Source organism: Chelonia mydas, chromosome 1 (genome assembly GCF_015237465.2).
Source record: "Chelonia mydas isolate rCheMyd1 chromosome 1, rCheMyd1.pri.v2, whole genome shotgun sequence".
In the NCBI taxonomy this organism is placed as follows: domain Eukaryota; kingdom Metazoa; phylum Chordata; order Testudines; family Cheloniidae; genus Chelonia; species Chelonia mydas.
In genome coordinates, this window is record NC_057849.1 from 10,025,805 (window position 1) to 10,043,810 (window position 18,006).

At 60.3% G+C, this 18,006-nt stretch overlaps 1 protein-coding gene across 3 annotated transcripts in view; it reads left to right on the forward strand.

The window, feature by feature from the left end:
• ATG16L2 (autophagy related 16 like 2) overlaps positions 1 to 17,757 on the forward strand; it is a 56,416-nt gene extending 38,659 nt beyond the window's left edge. For 2 of the 3 annotated variants that reach the window (XM_037914955.2, XM_037915001.2), the window contains 7 exons: positions 382 to 453; positions 3,998 to 4,118; positions 6,241 to 6,346; positions 7,579 to 7,728; positions 8,472 to 8,519; positions 14,100 to 14,201; positions 15,711 to 17,757. In XM_037914955.2, the coding sequence (XP_037770883.1) occupies positions 382 to 453; positions 3,998 to 4,118; positions 6,241 to 6,346; positions 7,579 to 7,728; positions 8,472 to 8,519; positions 14,100 to 14,201; positions 15,711 to 15,798 (687 nt within the window). In that variant the 3' untranslated portion in view covers positions 15,799 to 17,757. Of the gene's footprint in view, positions 1 to 381; positions 454 to 3,981; positions 4,119 to 6,240; positions 6,347 to 7,578; positions 7,729 to 8,471; positions 8,520 to 14,099; positions 14,202 to 15,710 lie in introns of all 3 variants that reach the window. The other variant, XM_043527223.1, reaches the window with a different exon arrangement.
• Positions 17,758 to 18,006: the final 249 nt, after the last annotated feature.

An 18,006-nucleotide genomic window follows, 5' to 3' on the forward strand; every position in this document is an offset into this window, starting at 1 on the left:
AGCTCAGGTGGAAGATCCAGGCTGCCTAGATGATCGCACTGGTCTCCCCGTGATCAGCGGGCTGCAGGCCCTCCCGGGGCCTCTTCACGCTAGAGAGGCAGCGGCTGAATCCAGCCTGCCCCGGGCACGGCGATGATCCCCACCACAAGGAAGAGCAGCGGGCGGGTTCTGTGCAGGAGTCGTTTGTCCCGGTCTCAACCGGAACGAGCGCCCCACGGCGAGGCACGGACCACGCTAACTGCGCAGACGTGGCATTGCCAGATCTCTGTGATCCCAGGTGCCGAGGACCGGTGGCTCTGTACGCCGCCGAGGGCAGGACTCCCCGCTCGCGCTGCAACTCCCCGGCCTATTCCTGTCAACTCCCTCTTCCTCCTCTTTCAGGGCTGCCAGATCTTGGCAGCGGCGTACAACAATGCAGCGCAGCTGTGGCGTCTCGGGGACTGCAAATCCAAAGTAAGTGCCGCGGGGTCTTATCTGGGTCCCTGCTTTTCGGGAGGGTGTGTGTAGGGGGGTGAATATCCCCTGCCAACCGGGGAATGATCCAGACAGCTACGGGGAGATGGCAAGGACTGAGGGCCGCCAGGGATCGCCCCCCCCCCCGAAGTCGCAAGTCCGCTGGGTTATCCGGGGGTGGGTGTCGTGCCCCCAGTCTCTCACAGCTCCTCGCCGATACCCTGAGGATGTTCTTCTGACCTCAGATCTGCCAGGCAGGGTATCCTCCCAGCAGGGTGGCCGCAGCTACGTACCCGGTCACATGCTGTCGGCAGGCAGACATATTTCTGGTCGCCCATGAATACTTTGAAGATGGATCCTGTGAGCTCTCTTGAATTTAGCATGTGTGGGAGGGGCCTACAGGAGGCAGTAAACTGGCCCCACTCCGGTCAGTCAGTGCTGGCATCCCCATGTGAGGGGGGAAACTGAGGCATGGAGCGGTGGCATGACTTGCCCAAGGCTGCCAAGCACATCTGGGGACAGAACCCAGGAGTCCTGGCTCCCATGCCTGTGCTTTATCCCCAAGGCTATCCTTGCTGCACTTTATGCCAGCAGAGAATTTGGCCCTGGGTACCTGCCAAGGGCTTGAGACCGTCAGGTGGGAGGTGCTGTGTGACTGCAGAGGGCCTGGCTCTCCCCCCAGCGCATGGTTCCCCAGCAGGGAACGAGAGCAGTGCCCCAGTGGGTGGAGGCCACGTCGTTCCCCCAGTGTGGTCAGGTGATCTTCAGAGGCGGTGAGAGCCTGGCCGTGCTCTTGGGACCATCCCCTGGGGCCAAGCTCCCTGTCGCTGGTCGCCCCCTCTCTGCAGACAGGGCTCCTGGGGCTGAATGCAGCGACCATTTGTAACCCGTGGGACCTGTCTGTGCTGGGCCGGGCCGCCGGCAGCCCTGCACAGATGGAGTGCGTGGGAATAGCTCGCTGCCAGGGGGTGCTGCCTTGGCACTGGGTAGCCCCGAGGGATGAGCAGCAAGGGGACATGGCTGGGGGCAGAAGGAAATTCCTGGTAGCAGGGAGATGCATGCACCACCCTGTGTCCCGCCTGCCCTCTCCCGCCCGGCCTGTGCTCCCACCAGTGGGGGGGTGGGTCAGCAAGGAGCAGGCTTGAACGCTGGTGCGGGAGGACAAGCTGGGTGGGTGTGTGTGGGTCTTCTGTCATGGGAGGGGAGTGACAGATGGGGGAGAGGCAGGATTCCTGCAGGGACGGAGTCGCGTTAACATGCCGGGCTGCCCGGTGGCTTTAATACCAGCCCTCCTGTGCCCGGTGCCCCGTGCCTTGCAGCTGGCACTCAGACCCCGCTGGGGACTGCGCTGTCTGAGCCGGCAGCGACCGGCATGACGCACCGTGAACCCAGGGCCTGGTCCTGGGCGGAGCTGCACACTGGAGATCCCGCTGGCTTCAGGCAGGGCCGCAGGCGCTTGCGGCCCAGGTCCTCCAAGGTGTCTAGGCTCCTAATGTCCGTTGAAACCCCTGGGAGTTGGGAGCCGAGATATCTGGGAGGCTCTGGGCTTCGGTGCCTCTGGGTGAGGCGCGGGAATCCCCACCCAAGTCTGGTGCGATCGTTTGAAATGGTTCCCGCCCCCCGGCCCCGCTGCAGCTGCTGTCAAAGGCCCCGGGTCCAGCTGCTCCGCTGGTGTAAACTGCAAGCATTGCGCTGATTCGCCCCAGTAGAGGATCCGGGCCGGGAAGCACACGGGGCCGTCTTCCAAGCCCCGCCGGGCCAGCGGCTCTGGGGTTAGGAGCGACTGAACAAGAGCCCCGCTGAGCCTCCCCACACAGGCTGTGCACGTCCCACCCTCCCTGCTGGCGTGGTGCCGGCCCCTCGCACCGCACGTGCGTCGCCAGTTAAGCTTTCAGGGCTTGGATTTCAGCGACTGTCTCCAGGCTGCGCGGGTGGATCGGTCCCCTGAGAGCAGCTGGCTGGAGCTGCCCGCGACGTTCGGATCTAGGCTCTGCGCCCCTTTCTGCAGGGGCGGCTCAGCGCTGGGTTCTCACAGCAAGCCGGCGGCCAGGCTCCCAGGGCTCGGTGGGCAGCTGAGCTGAGTCTAGAAAGTGAGGGCGTCAATCTCAGGAGCCCCGTTCCTGCTGGGGCGGATCGGGGAGGCGCTTCAAGCCACGTTGGTGCACCCTGTGTCCTGGAGCCATGCGAGTCTGGCTAGGGATTTGTTACAACAGGACTGGCTGGTCCCTGGCGTAAGCTAGAGCAGCCTCAGGGCTGTTCCATCTCACTCTCTGCTTCCCATGAAGCCAAGAATAGCTGTGCCCCTGAGCCGAGGGCTGAAAGCAAGTCCTCCCACCAGCCAGGAAAAGGTTTCAGGGGCTATTTCTGCCCCCTTCATGTCGCCTGGGGAACAGAAAGGAGCTGTAGTGTAACTAAGAACTAGGTCCCAGGGCTTCTGCCACTGCTTCCAAACCTATATAGGAGGAGAAGAAAGACCTGGGTGTCTTGGTCAATCACGAGATAACTATGAGCCGCCAATGTGATGCGGCCGTGAAAAAGGTTAGTGCAGCCTTAGGATTCATCAGGCGAAGTATTTCCTGCAGAGACAGGGAAGTGTTAGTACCATTGTACAAGGCACTGGTGAGACCTCGTCTGGAATACCGTGTGCAGTTCTGGTCTCCCGTGTTTGAGAAAGATGAATTCAAACTGGAACAGGTGCAGAGAAGGGCTACTAGGATGATCCAAGGAATGGAAAACCTGCCTTATGAGAAGAGACTCAAGGAACTTGGCTTGTTTGGCCTAACCAAGAGAAGGCAGAGGGAAGAGATGATCGCTCTCTGTAAATACATCAGAGGGATAAACACCAGGGATGGGACACTAGATGGGGAGGCTCTGAGTTATTACTGAGAATTCTCTCCCAGGGGTCTGGCTGGTGGGTCTTGCCCACGTGCTCAGGGTCTAACTGATTGCCACATTTGGGGTCAGGAAGGAATTTTCCCCCGGGTCAGATTGGCAGAGAGCCTGGTGGGGTTTCGCCTTCCTCTGCAGCCTGGGGCATGGGTCACTTGCAGGGTTAAACTAGTGTAAATGGTAGAGTCTCTGTAACTTGAAGGCTTTAAACCATGATTTGAGGATGTCAGTAACTCAGCCAGAGGTTCGGGGGTCTATTACAGGAGTGGGTGGACGAGGTTCTGTGGCCTGCGATGTGCAGGAGGTCAGACTGGATGGTCAGACAGTGATTTCAGTGAGGGGCATGATGGTCCCTTCTGACCTTGAAGTCTAGGAGTCTATGTATTGGGTTCATTATTTGGAATTGCAGAGAGATTGTAATGTTTTAAGTAATTTAAAAAAATCTCACAATCCATTTCAGTTCTGCAGCAATTCCAGCAGGGGGCAGCGCTGGGCTATTGTTCTCCGAGTCCGTGGCTGGCTGGCTTTTCTGTAACAGGGCCGCTGTGTCTCGTTTTCCTTGTTTTGATTTATTTTTTAGAATTCGATTATTGGGAAGGAAATAAAATAAAAAACCCCTAAACCCCTTCACATCCCCAGCTGTTCTGTTGTCTAGGAGACGCTCACAGGCCATGCGGACAAAGTGACGGCTGCCAAATTCCGCTCCACCCGCCACCAAGCGGTGACAGGCAGCCGGGACAGGACCGTCAAAGAGTGGGACCTGGGCAAAGGGGCCTGTAAGTAACTGACTCTGCCGGGCGTAGCGTCCTGTGTCTCACCAGCAACCTCCGCTGGGGGCGTGCCGAGTGTGTGTTTGCCCCCTGCTCTGTAGTGACACCGGATTGCTATTGTATTGCAGTAGGGAGGTTCACCGAGCGAGAGGCAGTCCCTGCATCAACGAGCTTACAATCTGAATGGGGAAACTGAGGCACCGACCGGGGAAGTGACTTGCCTAGGGTCACACAGCAGGTCTGTAGCAGAACTGGGCAGAGAAGCCAGGTCCCGTGACTCCCAGTCCCGTGCCTTAGTCCAGCGGCTGTTACACAGTTACGGCGGCTACCAGAGATGCCCCTTCAGGTCAAGGCTTGTGCTTTGGAGCAGAAAGTTCTGGTTTCTAGCCTCGATGCACCGTGTGGTTCCACCAGGACCTCTCAGGTCCGGCTGTGGATCTTTTACAGCAGGTTCTTATGGACCCTCTCTGTGGTCTTTGTGTGGAGTCCTGGGTTCATAGTCTCGAATTGTTCTGGGCCCACAGCAGAGCCAGCCTGCCCTGTGTGTCTTGGGAAAGCCGGCTAAGTGACTGTTTTGATTACAGTAATTCCCCAGGCTCCGATCCCCACTGGGGCCCGTTGTGCTGGCCACCACGCACACAGGGAAGAGACAGTCCCTGCCCCCATGGCCTTACAGGCTAAAAGTCATGCCCTGGCCGGGGGGTGGGGACGTACCATCCTCATGGGCTTGCATGGCGATGAATTGCCTCGGCTCTGTTACTCACATGCGGTGGCTTTGTAACTGGGGCTAGCGGCCATGGAAAGACGAGGGAGAGGAGCAGCCACGGCTGATCACCTGACGGCCCGAGACTCATGCTGGCTGTGCTGTCCTCCGTTGGATGGATGAAATGCCACCCAGGGAACAGAAAAGCGCTGGCTGTCCGTGGCTGCGTGGCGCAGGCGTAGGAGGGGGAGTGTGGTCTCGTGGCCAGGGCACAGGACTCAAGTCGGGGGCCTAGGTTCAATTCCCAGCCCTGCCACCCGCTGGACAACATGCTCCACTGCCCCGTGCCTCAGTTTCCCCGAGGGAAATGGCCTCTAGAGGTCCCAGTTGGGGGTATTGTCCTGGGCAGTGAAACAAGGGGAGGCCCTGCCCCAGGGAGTTCACACGCTGGGGTTAGGACAATCTGGAGCAGGTGGATCAACAGACTGGGGGAGGGTGGGGGGACCGAAGCTGGCTGCCTTTGGGCTGCTGTATTTGCAGAGCGCGGCAGGCCTCGGAGGAGGGTGCTAGGAGCAGGCAGCGCCGTGGTTACTGATGGCCTCTGGCCCTCCAGCTGTGGCCATGGTGAGAGCCAAGTAGCCACCTAGCTAGGGTAGATGGTTGGGGGTGCGTCCCCGGCATGGCGGGCCGGTGCTGGGAGTTTCGTGCCCTTGTCTTTAGGCCCCTCGCCTGCGGGCACAGAACTGCTGGGCCTCCTCGCTGTGGGGACCCCCTCCCCCCGGGAAATCTGGGGAGCTGCCGGAGTGGGGGCTGTGCCATTGCAGTACCCGCCGTCACGCCAGCCCTGGACTTCCCCTATCCCTGGCTGCGGGTCTCCACCCCGTTCTTGGAATTCAGCTCCGGCCTTTCCAGCCCTGGGGCTACTAGTCACATTGCGATCGCCCTCGAAGAGCCATTAGATCAGGGCCCCGTTGTGCTGGGCGCTGGCCAAACCCACAGCGGGAGTCGAGCCAAGACGTAACAAGGGGGCGGTTTGAGGGTAGCCGGGGTTTGGCCAGGCCGGCCTGAGCGGGGATTGCCCAAGGCACCGAGCCACCCAGAACCTTCTGCTACCTACCCCAGGTCGCAGCCCGCCGGGCCCGTCCCAGGTGAGCTCGTCGTCTGGGATTTGAACTCGGGTCTGGTGCATGGGACGCAATGCGGGCCCTGCTCCCCTGTGCAGTGTGGGCCATGCCAGGGAGTAGACGGGTGGTGCTGTCTGGCACAGTGCTCCCTTATGAAAGGTCAGTGTTCTCCCTGTGGGTAAAGGGTATTCTCTGTGAGGTAGCACGGCCCATAGCAGAGCCCCCGGTGCCCTGGCACTGCCCCGCCAGCCTCGCCCCCCCCCCCCCCGCCCCATCACTCACGGCCGTGCTGTCCCTGCAGGCTGCAGGACCATCAACGTCTTCTCCTACTGCAACGACGTGGTGTGCTGTGACAATGTCATCATGAGCGGCCACCACGACAAGAAGATCCGCTTCTGGGACAGCAGGTGACTCCCCTCCCTGGGCGAGGTAGCTGCCAGGCAAGGAGCCTCAGCTGGTTAGGCCACCAGCTGGGCCCCTGGGGTCTCTAGCCCCCTTTGCTTGGCACTGGGGAAAGAAGCAGGATAAAGCACCGTCCTGCAGTTCTAGAAACACCTCCCTGCCCAACTTCAGACCTGTCTACCCTGGGGTCAGCTTGCCCAGTGAGGGCGCTGTTCATTCTCCCTGTTTCACAGATGGGGAAACTGAGGCACGGATTGGCTAAGTGTCTCAGCCAGGGGCTACAGAGGGAGTTGGTGTTGGAGCCGGGGTTAGAACTCAGGAGTCGCTCGGGGGCCTGTGCTCCGTCCGGTAGGCCTTGCTGCCCCTCAGTGGGCTGCTAAGCAGTTAGCCCCCCTCCTGGATATTGTCAGACCGGCCTTTCTGGGATGGCCTGGTGGTTACGGCTGTGGACTGGAACTGGGGAGATTCCTGGCTCCCTGCGCAAGTTGCTCAATGTCTCTGTGCCTCAGTTTCCCCTCTGAGATCTTGGAGATGCATTTTCCCTGTGGGGCCGTGGGTGCAGTCTGTTAATGCTCAGAGGCTGCTGTGTCCGTCCCGCTTGGGGCTGGGAAGTGGTGCCTCTGGGACGGCTCGTCTGGGCCTGGCCCAGGTGTGTGTGGGTTCCAGTGGGACGATGCCAGCTGGGGCAGCGAGGCGCGAAGGGGGGCCTGGCGCACTCGGTGCCTCGTCCCCCCAGCAGCCGCAAGGGGGTGGGATGGGCAAGACAGCCGGCGTGCACCGCAGCGGACGGGTCACAATCCAGAGTGGCTGGGGGTTTGGCTGCTCACCCGGCGTCTGAGCGCATCGTCCCCCCGGCTCGGCGAGTCGGTGCTAAAGCTGCCACGTGTCTTGCTGCCATGTCTGTCCCTCCCCTGGGCTATTCATACCCGGCGGGCTGCCCACTGGACATCCTGGTGGCTCCCCGCGCCCCGTGGGGAGGGCTCGTCCGTTCCCTAGCAACGGATCTGTCCGGGTAATTAACTCCCGTAATGGAGCTGGGCGGTTCCTAGATCAGCAGGGACAGAATGTAATTGACGGCCTCTGGCGTGTGGGAGTCCTGGAAGCGGGGATCCGAATGGAGCACCAGGGTGGTTCTGAACCATGTGGGTCTTCGGGAGCGGGCAGCCCTTGGGTGGGTTCTCCGCGGGACGGCGACGTTGCTCGTGCGCTAACAAGCCCCTGGCCCGCTGTGCTCCAGGGGGCCCCGATGCACAGAGGTGATCCCGGTCGAGGGGAAGGTCACCTCCCTCCACATCAGCCAGGACCAGATGCACTTGCTGAGCTGCTCCAGGGACAACACGCTGAAGGTCATCGACCTGAAGATGAACAATGTCCGGCAGGTGTTCCGGTGAGCGGCGGACGGGACCCTGACCCCGAGAGCCCCCAGTCCTGCTCAGGCACCTCTCCTTCCTGCCCTGATCTGTCTTAGCAGCTGAGGATCGCACCAGTCCTCAGGCTGCTGATAGGACGGCGTTCTCCGGGGAAACTGAGGCACGGGGGGGGGCGTGACTTCCCCAGGGTCACCCAGCAGAGCCAGTGGCAGAGTCGGGAATTGAACCCAGCTCTGCGTCCTGCCCGCCCACAGCCCGAAGCACCCTCACTTGGGTGAAGTCGCCCCTCCAGAGCCAGTTGCGCTGCTCCTCCAAGAGCCTGAGGGGCGACGCTGGGCAAGACTTGCCACTCCCCCCTTTCCTCATCACAGCTGGGCGAGTGGCTGTCTCAGCCCGCAGGGGGCTAGGCCCAAATGGGTGATGCCACCCCAGTGTCTTCGGGGGCTGGCAGAGATGCTGGTGTTACCCCGTCAGAAGAAGCTTGCGCCATCCCGTGTCTGCAGCTGGCTGCCCGGGGCTTGGAAGCCGGAGTGTTGGTGTCGGGTCCCTGAGGTTGCAGGGATCTTGTGTCCAAACCCAGAGCCTGGCCCTTTGCCCCACAAGCCAGCAGCTCTCCCCAAGGTGGCTTGTACTGAGCAGCGGAGCCTGTCCCCGCCCCGCTGTGGGTCTCTGAGCCCCAACCCCAGGCATGTCCCTAGGGGAGCTGTCGCCCTTCGCGAGGGAGCGATGCACGTTCACCAGGGACGGTTTGTGTCTGCAGGGCTGACGGCTTCAAGTGCGGCTCGGACTGGACGAAGGCGATCTTCAGGTGAGCGGGGGTGGGAGTGCTGGCTGTGCCTGGAGCTGTACACATCATCGTGAAGGCTTGGCCCACCCGCAGGGTGATAAAGGGGACACCTCCCACAGAGGTCACTGGGAGGGGGATTCCTCGCACGAGGGCACATGGTTATGAATGGAGCTGCAGATCTGCAGTGCCAAGCCCTGCCCATCTCCTGACAGGGTCTGGGCTATTGTGAGCTCCGGGGTCAAGCAAGAGAAGGACCCACAGTGCCAGTGAGCGGGGCCTAGTGCAGGCACATAATGGGCAAGCGTCCTACCAGCGGCCCAGCCAGTGCCCCTCGCCCCCGCCCCACAGACCCTGCTGTCCCAGTCCTGGGCCTCCCCACCTCCGGCCCCGCCAGTGCCCCTCGCCCCCGCCCCACAGACCCTGCTGTCCCAGTCCTGGGCCTCCCCACCCCCGGCCCAGCCAGTGCCCCTCGCCCCCGCCCCACAGACCCTGCTGTCCCAGTCCTGAGCCTCCCCACCCCTAGCTCTGCCAGTGCTCCTCGCCCTTGACCTGAATTCTGCTCACACCCCAGTCTGTGGCTGCATCTGGATCTCGGTGTGGGAAGTGTCTCTGACCCCGTTCCCCCCATCACCGCAAAGCCCAAGCTTTGGACAGGGTGGGATCTGGAGGCCGAAACGGGTCTCGTTGTTCCCCTTTCTCGGCTGTATGGACCCTACCCAGTGATTCTTCCTTCCCCAAATGCCTTCACCCTGCTCCTGACCCTGACCGGGGTGCAAGCAGGCCCCAGGTGAGCTCCCCCACCTTACCCTGGAGGAGGAATCCCAGGAACAAGGGGGAGCCCCTAGGAGCTTGCTGACAGCTTTCCCCGTGGGCAGCTCCTCCCGTATCCTGCCAAGAGCAGGGCCCTGCGTTCTCCTGGAAAGCCACAGGGCTGCTTCCCACCGCGTGGACTCTTCAGCTGGGGGTCTGCCCTGCCACTCCAGTCCTGCTCCCTTGCCAGTATCCGTGGCAGTCACCGGCCCCCCAGGCCTCCCATAGGTGGGTTTGCAATGGCTCTTCCCCGTCTCTAAGCCAGGCAGCTGGCTCCATGCTGGAGAGCGGGCGGGCTGGAGGAATCGGAGCCCTCTCGCCCCGGGCCGCTGATCTCCTGGGCTGGATCAGAGGCTGCTATCGACGTTCTCGTCTCGTTAGCAGGGCAGCTCTTCGCCCCTGGGGGATGTGCCGCGGGCTACATGGGGGGAGGAGTGAGCCCATGGGCTTAAGGAACGCAGTGCTAAGCAGGCCCTGGTGGGCATGCGAATTTGACCTCTCAGGTGTCCCTTAGGAGCCCACCACTGTGATGTCTGAGCCCCCCTCCCTCCGTCCACCTAAAGCCTCGGGAGGTCCCGAGCCGGCAGCACTGAGTGCAGACGTCCCATGGCAAAGGCCCATTGGCTTGGTCAGTCCCACTCCGTGGGGCCAGGGCAGGGTCATCCCTACAGGTGTCGGCCCCACGCCGCTCCGGGCCGCAGCTGGCCTCCCAATGGGCAGCCTCAGGACTGGCAGGGGAACTCTGCTCTGCCCCCTACACGGGGTGGCAGGGCAGCCGAACCTGGCCAGGAGCCGGGTCCCCAGCTCCTGTTCCGTGTTAAGGGCACCTGGCCTCGCGCCCCCTTTGAAAGCCCAGCCCCGGGCAGTGGTTTTCAGGAGCACGGCGCCCACTTCTCACCCAGCACCCCCCAGCTCCCCGTCGATCCTGCCTGCGGTAAAGAAATGGCCGCAACCGGGCGCACCTCTTCCTCAACGCGGCCCTCGGCTAACAGGAACGAGCTGGCTGGAGCCAGAGACTTGCCGCCGAAGAGCAAGGATCTGTTCCCTCCAGGATCAGGCAGGCGCTGACCCAGGAACAGAGCTGGCTGGTTCATCCAGGGATAGCTACCCTCGCTACAGAGCTAGCCCCGCCTCCTTCCTGCGGGCTTGGCAGTGATTGGTCAGGAGGGCCCAGGACTGGCCAGCAGGGGGTGCTGCAGGGTGTTAGGGGGCTTATTCCTTCACCCACTCACTTCCCTGGTCCTTCTCACATGAACAGAGAGCAACGATACCCCAAGTCCGAAGGTGCAAACAATTCGATGTTTATTGTGGTGAACTTCCAGCAAGCTTGATTCCAGTTTCCTTCCTTTGTGTCCCCCTTCCCAGCTCTGACACCACAGAGCCTTACACCTGCGTCCCTGTTCCCATTCCTGCCCTTAGCCAAACATGATTCCAATTTCCCCACCCCCATTTCCCCCCCCCCCCCCCACACTCACTTCCTGACTGACTGCAGACTATATAGTAAAACTTGAGTTCTGCTTAGCTATACCTTAACCAGTCATTTTCCTGAAATTTAACTAACCAATCCTAACATATTGTAACATGATTATGTAACCAATTATATCCCACCACCTTAATTAGTTTACACCCAGCAAAATTAATTATACCGCAGACAGGAACAATCACAGAACCAGACAGAGATTATACAGACAAACAATAGCAAAGTGGGAACTATAATGACAAAACAAAACAGAAGTGAGGATTTCACATCCCAGTTATTGATAAGTGAGTTCTTGCCAGACACGATGCTATCAAACTAAGTTTCCTTTTACATCTTCTAGGCACTTCCCTTTCTCTGGAGGTAACAGGCACTATCAGGACAAGATTGTATTCCTAACAGCCCAATAGCACCTTCTTTCAATGTGACTAGTTTGGGATGTGAGGAGGTGACCAGTCGCTGCCCAGCTTATGGCTGCCTCTGTTGCTTAGCCAAAGATCTCAGCCTTAGAACAGGACCTCAGACTGTCACAGTAAGAGAAGGCCCTTACACCAGCAGACCGTGATTTTGATTCTTTCTTTTATATCTCTATAACTAGCCAAATGATAAGAATACACCTAAATTCTTAGAGTATAGGCCTTTACAGACAGGTCTGAATATCTATATCCTAACACAGGGCAGGAGGGAGGAGAGTCCCCCTCCCCCCAGTTGTTCCTGCCCCCTTTGCCCCCCAGAGTGCTGAGTTAATGTCTGAACGGAAACATTATTTTAGCCTTTAACATGGGGTGGGAGTTTGAGACTTGAGGAAAAAGGGTCCAAACAACCAGGGCGCCCCGAAATACCTGACTCGGGAAGAATCCCTGGTTCAAAAGGCCAGAAGATCTGTTTAAAATACATAAATTCCCAGGATCCTTTGCCCCCACTAGGCTGCAACCATCTGGGCCCAATCCTGCATACATTCCTGGGTCCTCTGTGTCCGTCTGGGCCCGATCCTGTGTATACTCCCCGGATCCTCTCTGTCCATCTGGGCCTGATCCCACCAAACTGTGCCAGTGTGGTCCCCATCCTGCGTAGTGCTGAGCACCTCTTGCAAGGGGCTGCTCCCCACAGCTACCCATTGTGTTTGTGGGACGTTAAAGGCCCCCCCTCCCCACAGGATTGGGCCCTTCTGTCTTACCTGTGGCCCCTGAGGCCGGGTGAATGGCTGCGGGGGCAGAGTGCATGCGATCGCCGTGATTCCCCGGGGGCCATTCCCGTCCCGCGGCGTGTGACAAGGGCATCCCGAGGCGTTGCTGGTTCAGACACAGTCTGTCCTCTCTGATGGTTTAGCAAAAGCCAAAGGACCCTGCGTTAGCCCCCTTGTCGTCCCTGAGGACTGGGGCTTGCAGTGTCACTCCGGCAGTGCCTCTCCGGCAGCATCGCTGCTCGCCGGCAGGGCCAGGGCTCCTGGAGCAGCACCCTGCATGGCAGGGAGCGATGGGTCAGGCAGTGCATCCCTGCCCCAGCCCGCCCGGGATTGTTCCTGGCTGTCCTCCGGCGCGTGGGCCGATCCACGTTGAAATCCCTGGGGAGACTGTCCCTGGTTCCAGTGGATCGGCCAGCGGGAGCCGTGCTGAACTTCGGGCCGGTGGTGCTGGGGGAAATGGGCTGTGCCAGCTGGAGGAGCTCCTGTCTGAGCCGGCACAGCGGTGCCCTCTGCCGGTGCAAGCAGAACGGCGACCTGCAGACCGCAGGAGTGGTAGGCGTCCCCGGTGGGACACCTCCGCACCTGGCGGCGGCAGGGGGGCCGGACCCGGGTCTGTGGAAGAGCAGGGTCAGAGCCAGGACTTGATCCAGAGGAGAAAAAGTGGTGAGCGGACGATACCAGCTCCGGTAGCTGCTGGTGGGTGGCCACTGTGCAGCGGAGTAGTAATGCAGGGCCTGTATTAGCCTCAAGGGGGCTTTGGGCTGGATGCCCAGGTAGCAGCCGGGCCAGCGGGGGCGTTTCCACTGCGAGCGAAGGCAGGGTTGTAGCACGGGAGGGCGCAGCTGGGCTTGCTTTAATCTAGCTAGCGTGGGAGACGACAGCAGTGTAGACGGGGTGGCTCGGGTGAGCAGTCGGAGTCTGCAGCCAGGCTCCCTGGTGGCTTGTTCTCTGTTTGCTAGCCTGGGCCACCATGCCCACCGCTGCTGTTGGCGTGAGCGAGCATGCAGTGTAGACGTACCCAGAGGCTACCCAATTCCAACACCGTCGATAGCAGCCTCCCCCGCTTGGAAGCTAGCGGCCCGTGTGGCAGCCGCTCAGTGAGCCGTGCTGGCTGCCTAGGGGAGGGTTCAAAGTGTCGGTCTCAGCCTCCGACCCCCCCAGTGGCTGGGGGTTTGGGTGATGGAAGGGCTGGCTCTCTCCCTGGGCTGGATGGGCACCGCACTGGCAGGGCCTTCTCCAAGTCTCTGTACATGCCCCCTCCACCAGTGCCCGGATTCTCTGACCACCCAGGTGCCATGAAGCCCAGGGAGGTGGGGACCCTGCTGATGGCTGGGGGCAGTGGATTCCCATGGGGGTTCAATGGGACTGCGAGCATTGTGAACACTGAGCCTCGTAAAAGGCCCCCCGAGTCTGGGCTGGACCCTCGTATTATCTGCCCTTCTGGGGCAGGATTGTCCCCTGCGTGGTCCGTTCGCTCCCGCCCCCTTTCCTTCCCCTCCAGGCCAGTGTGGCAGGTTCCTTACGGACCCGTTGCCGGGGTCTCTCAGAGACGCTACGGCTTGTGAGCTGCACCCAGGCAAAGGGCCCGGGGCCAGGCTGTCTACAGCGGGGATGCTAAATCAGCCAGCTCCTGCCTCTAGCTCCCTGTCCAGCCCCGTCAGTGGCTCCATCGCACGCTCTAGGTGGATGGCTTCCGCTTGTTGTCGTGGCTATTCTGCTGTCCTTGTCTCCCACCTGCCGCTCAGTTTATTCCCTGGCTGTACTTCAGGGGGAGAGGGAGGTTCGTGAGGTTCTTTGCCGGTGCCTGCGGGTGAAGAATGAACAGCCTGGAACGTGGGCTGCAGCTACCCTTAGTCTGCCCTGGGCTTGCGGAGCTGTGGCCATTAGAGACTCTAAAACTCTCCAGCCCTTTTGGTTAAGCAGCAACCTCCTGCAGCAGGGAGTTCCACAGATTTGCTGCACTCTCTCGTCTCAATGTACTTCTCTGGATGCAGCTCCCAAACCCTGGAGTGGATTCTGTGCCTCTCTGGACTGGAGTCCCTATGTCATGTGCCAGTATCAAAGAACCAGCGGAGGAGTCTCTGCATGCTGAGCTTACACTCTTCTCTGTTCCTTGCCACCCCTCTAGCCCTGATAAGAGTTACGCCCTGGTGGGCTCCTCAGATGGCTCCCTCTACCTCTGGAACATGGACAGCGGGAAACTGGAAACGATCCTGTCTGGGGAGCACAGGTGACGCTCCGCTGGCCCCTAGGGCGGGTTGCTGTCCTAAAGGGTCTAGGCTGCATGCATTAAACCAGGATCCTGGGTATGGGGCAGCCCCAAAGGCAGCAGAGGGTCAGATCAGGAGGGAGGGGAGCCTGCTGGGACTGCTCCCCTGGGGAAGGAATGCAGAGCAACAGCCCAGTCGGGAACAGACCAGGCTCTTGGGATACAACCGATCAAGGTGAATCTGGGGGAGTGGGCTGGCCGGGGCAGGGAGTCTGGGAAAGAGGCTTTGTAGAAAGGCCTGTGTAGGACACCCCTGATGTTCCTGGAGGGGCCCACATTTTGGGGGAGGGGTGGATGGATCCTGTTGCAACCCCTGCTCAGCCAGAGCCTGAGAAAACAGGGTGCAGGGTTAGTGCACTGGACGCTGGGGAGTTTTAGAGAGTGGGGGTGAAACTATTTCCACCATAGTGAGTGTGTCATGGGGTCCTGACAGCCCCCACGGATCCCCCCCTCCCTGCAGGCCTCCATCTTCATCTCCTTTCCAAGGGTCCTTGCGGGGGAGCAGGCAGGACCAGAGCCAGTTGTGCTGCAGGCCGTACTGTGGGATCCTCCCCATGCCCACGTCCTTCTCCCCTGGCCCCGAGACTTGCAAGGGGCGGTGCTTTAATCCACAGTGGAGGCTTTACAGATCTGCGTGCTGGGTGATTGAGCTTATGCTGCTAGGAAGGAGGAGAGGGTGACCCAGTGGTTAAGGGAGGGGACTGGGAGCCAGGACGCCTGGCTTCCGTGCCCTGCTCTTCCACCAACTCAATATGTGATCGCTTAACTGCTCTGTGCCTCAGTTTCCCCCTCTGTATAATACTGTTTCTTACAAGGTTGTTTTAAGACACAAGCCTTCCCAATATACCAGTGCTATCAGTGAAAGCACCTCTTAAGAATAATAATAGCTAGCTCTTATAGAGCACTTTTCATTCAGAGCTCTCCAAGAACTTTATGAAGAAGATTAATGTCCCAGATGGGGGAAACTGAGGCACAGGGAGATGAGGTGACTTGCCCAAGGTCATCCAGCAGGCCAGTGGTAGAGCCAGGATTAGAACCCAGGTTTCCCAACATCTGTGCAGGTGCTCTTGACACTAGGCCTCCCTGCCTCCATAGTACCTTGGGTAAATCAGGGGTCAGCTGGGGTAAATCAGGGGTCAGTGAAGCTGTGCTGGTTTACGCCATTCACAGATCTGCCTCCTCAGTTGACTGTCATACTGTCTCCATCGTTCCTGGGGTAACTGCTCCTCTTTCACTGACGGGAGAGTGGTGTGAGCACAGGACTAGGAGCCAGGAACTCCTGCGTTCTACTCCGGCCCAAGCCCTCCAGGGCTTTGGCCAAACCACTTAACTTACCCGTGCTTCAGTTTGCCCACTGGGTTAACAGCATCCCTACCCCCGTGGCACTACTAGAGAGCCCTGTATGGGAAGGGCGGATCCTTATTAGCGTCCTGTTCATTCTCCTTGCCTGTGTCCTTGTCCCTCATCCAGGGCCTCCGTGAATGCCGTGGCCTGGTGCTTTTCGGGCCGGTGTGTTGTGAGCGTGGACCAGGCGAAGAAGGTGGTGCTCTGGCAGTAGCGCTCAGCATGGTGCCGGCCTGGGGAGGAGTCCAGAGGGGACGCCAGCCCTACTGTTCAGCTTCCCCAGACCAATGCAGCCCAGGGCTGCAGAGTGGAAAAGCCCCTGGAGGGGCCAGGCTCGGGTTAGAAGCCGCGTCTGCTGCTCTCCGAAGACCTCTGCCTCCTCTAGCAACTCAGCCCCCGAACGGCAACTGGGGCACTTAACAGGGCGCTGACATTTTGTAAAAGGAAGATTAGAAAACCAGGGGCAAGTTTTCTATCTCAGACTGCCGGAGCGGGAAGCTGCAGGGCCAGCGTCCGCAGGAACGGGCCTGTGAAGGGCAGAAATATCCACCGGACTCCAGTTATGGGACATTCAGGAGGGGGAGGAGCAGTTTGTGCCCGGCATTTAACCCTGAGGCTGGGGGTGACCTGCTCACTCATGCATCTGGGGGCCCGGACTCCATGGGGCTGTCCACCCTCCATTGAAACCCGCTGTCTGTGGGACCCGGGCGTGAGGACTCGGCGTTTCCAAACCTGCTCTGGAGTGCCACGCTGCATTGTAAACCGGAGCTGGGCCTCTCGGCCATGCTAACGCGTCCACATGGCCCGACGCCGCGCTTCTGACTTGGGTCTGCGGCCTGAGCTGCGTCCACACTGCAGAACGATGGGGCCTGGAACCGAATCACAGCGGGACTCGGACTCTGACCCACCCCCCAGCAGGGTCCGAGGACGCAGTCCGGAGTCCTGGCTGACCCAAGTCAGGCTCACGTGTGTGGACAGAAGTGGAGCTCGGCTCCGACCCGAGTCAGAGCCTGGGCTCAGTGTGCAGTGTAGACATACGCAAGGGATTAATGAGCCGGGTCTCTAGGCTCTGCTCCAACCCCAATAATCCACCCTGACCAATCGGTGCCTCCCACAGGTGACTAAGGCTAACTGCCCGAGGGGCAGAGGAGTGAGATCCTGGACCCAGTGCAGTCCGTGGCCAAGCTCCTGTTAACTGCAGTGGAACTAGGAGAGGGGGCTGCTCTGGGAATAAGGGATCGCCCCTTGGGACACCATCTCCATGGCCTGGGCAGTCATGCCAAGCCAAGAGCCATAGACACCAGCCTTGTGGGCTCCAGGCACGGTCCCTGGGCACTTTTCCCCAGGAGTGAGCCACTGAGCTACTGTCTCCTCTCCATCCCTTCCTGCCTCTGCTAGCTGGCTCTCAACCGTGCCTGGGGCGGGTCCAATCCCCTGATCTGCCCTCTGCAGAGGCTTTGCCTTTAATGATCCCAGAGGGGCTGTGCCTGGCTCAGACGCAGCGAGGAAGGGGGCTGTGGTTGCTGATGGATTCAGTCCTCTAGCAAAGAAGGCATCAAATACAAGGTTCAGCCCGCCCAGTGCTTGGTGGCTAGGGAGTCGCCCGCCCCCTGATTCCACACGGGCAATGGCAAAGCAGGGCTCGGGGGGGAATCCGATCCCCTGAGTTCGGCCTGCTCTGCCATGGAGTTCGTTTGTCACCCCAAATAATCTTCGTGCCTTTTGAGCGTTTGCCGGCAGGGGCAGAGGCCCCTGCTGGGAGCGCAGGGCATGGCCCGTGGTGGGTGTGTGCATTAGGCTCATCCGGGTAGAGATGCCCCTGCCGTGTGGCAGATCGTGCCATGGCTGTACAGCTGAATGGGCAGGGCATGGCCAGGTGGGACACACGTGCAGCTGGCTGCACCAGGCAGGTCATCACCAGTCCTGCTGCTCAATGTGCCCTGCCACACAGCGTGCACCTGCCATGCCGTGGGGCGGCGAGACCTGCCAGGGCACTTAGATACATCTGGCTAATGCCCCCCCACTATGCCAGGCATTGGCCATGTAAGGTTCCTAGGTCAATGGCAGGGGAAGGCCCAGTAGCGGACATGTGGCTAACCCTACCACTCCATGTTCTTCTCTGGGACTGTAACGTCATGGCAGCGGGGTCCTAGGAATACAGCTTTAAAACACGGTCTGGATTTCTAGGCTGTTTCTTTTCCCCGGGCTCTAGCTCGCCGTTTGGTGCCCAGCCTCTTGCAGGAGAGACCCGGCAACTCCACAGCCAGGCCGCCCACCGAGGAGTTACTCACAGCTGTTCTGCGGGGGTCGAGTGCTCCTCAAAGGCACCGGTTTCAGTGATCCCAGAAACTGACGTCCTCTGGCCACAGACCGGGCAGAGTGGGAATGCAGCCTTCCCCCACCGATGCACCTTAGCCCTGAC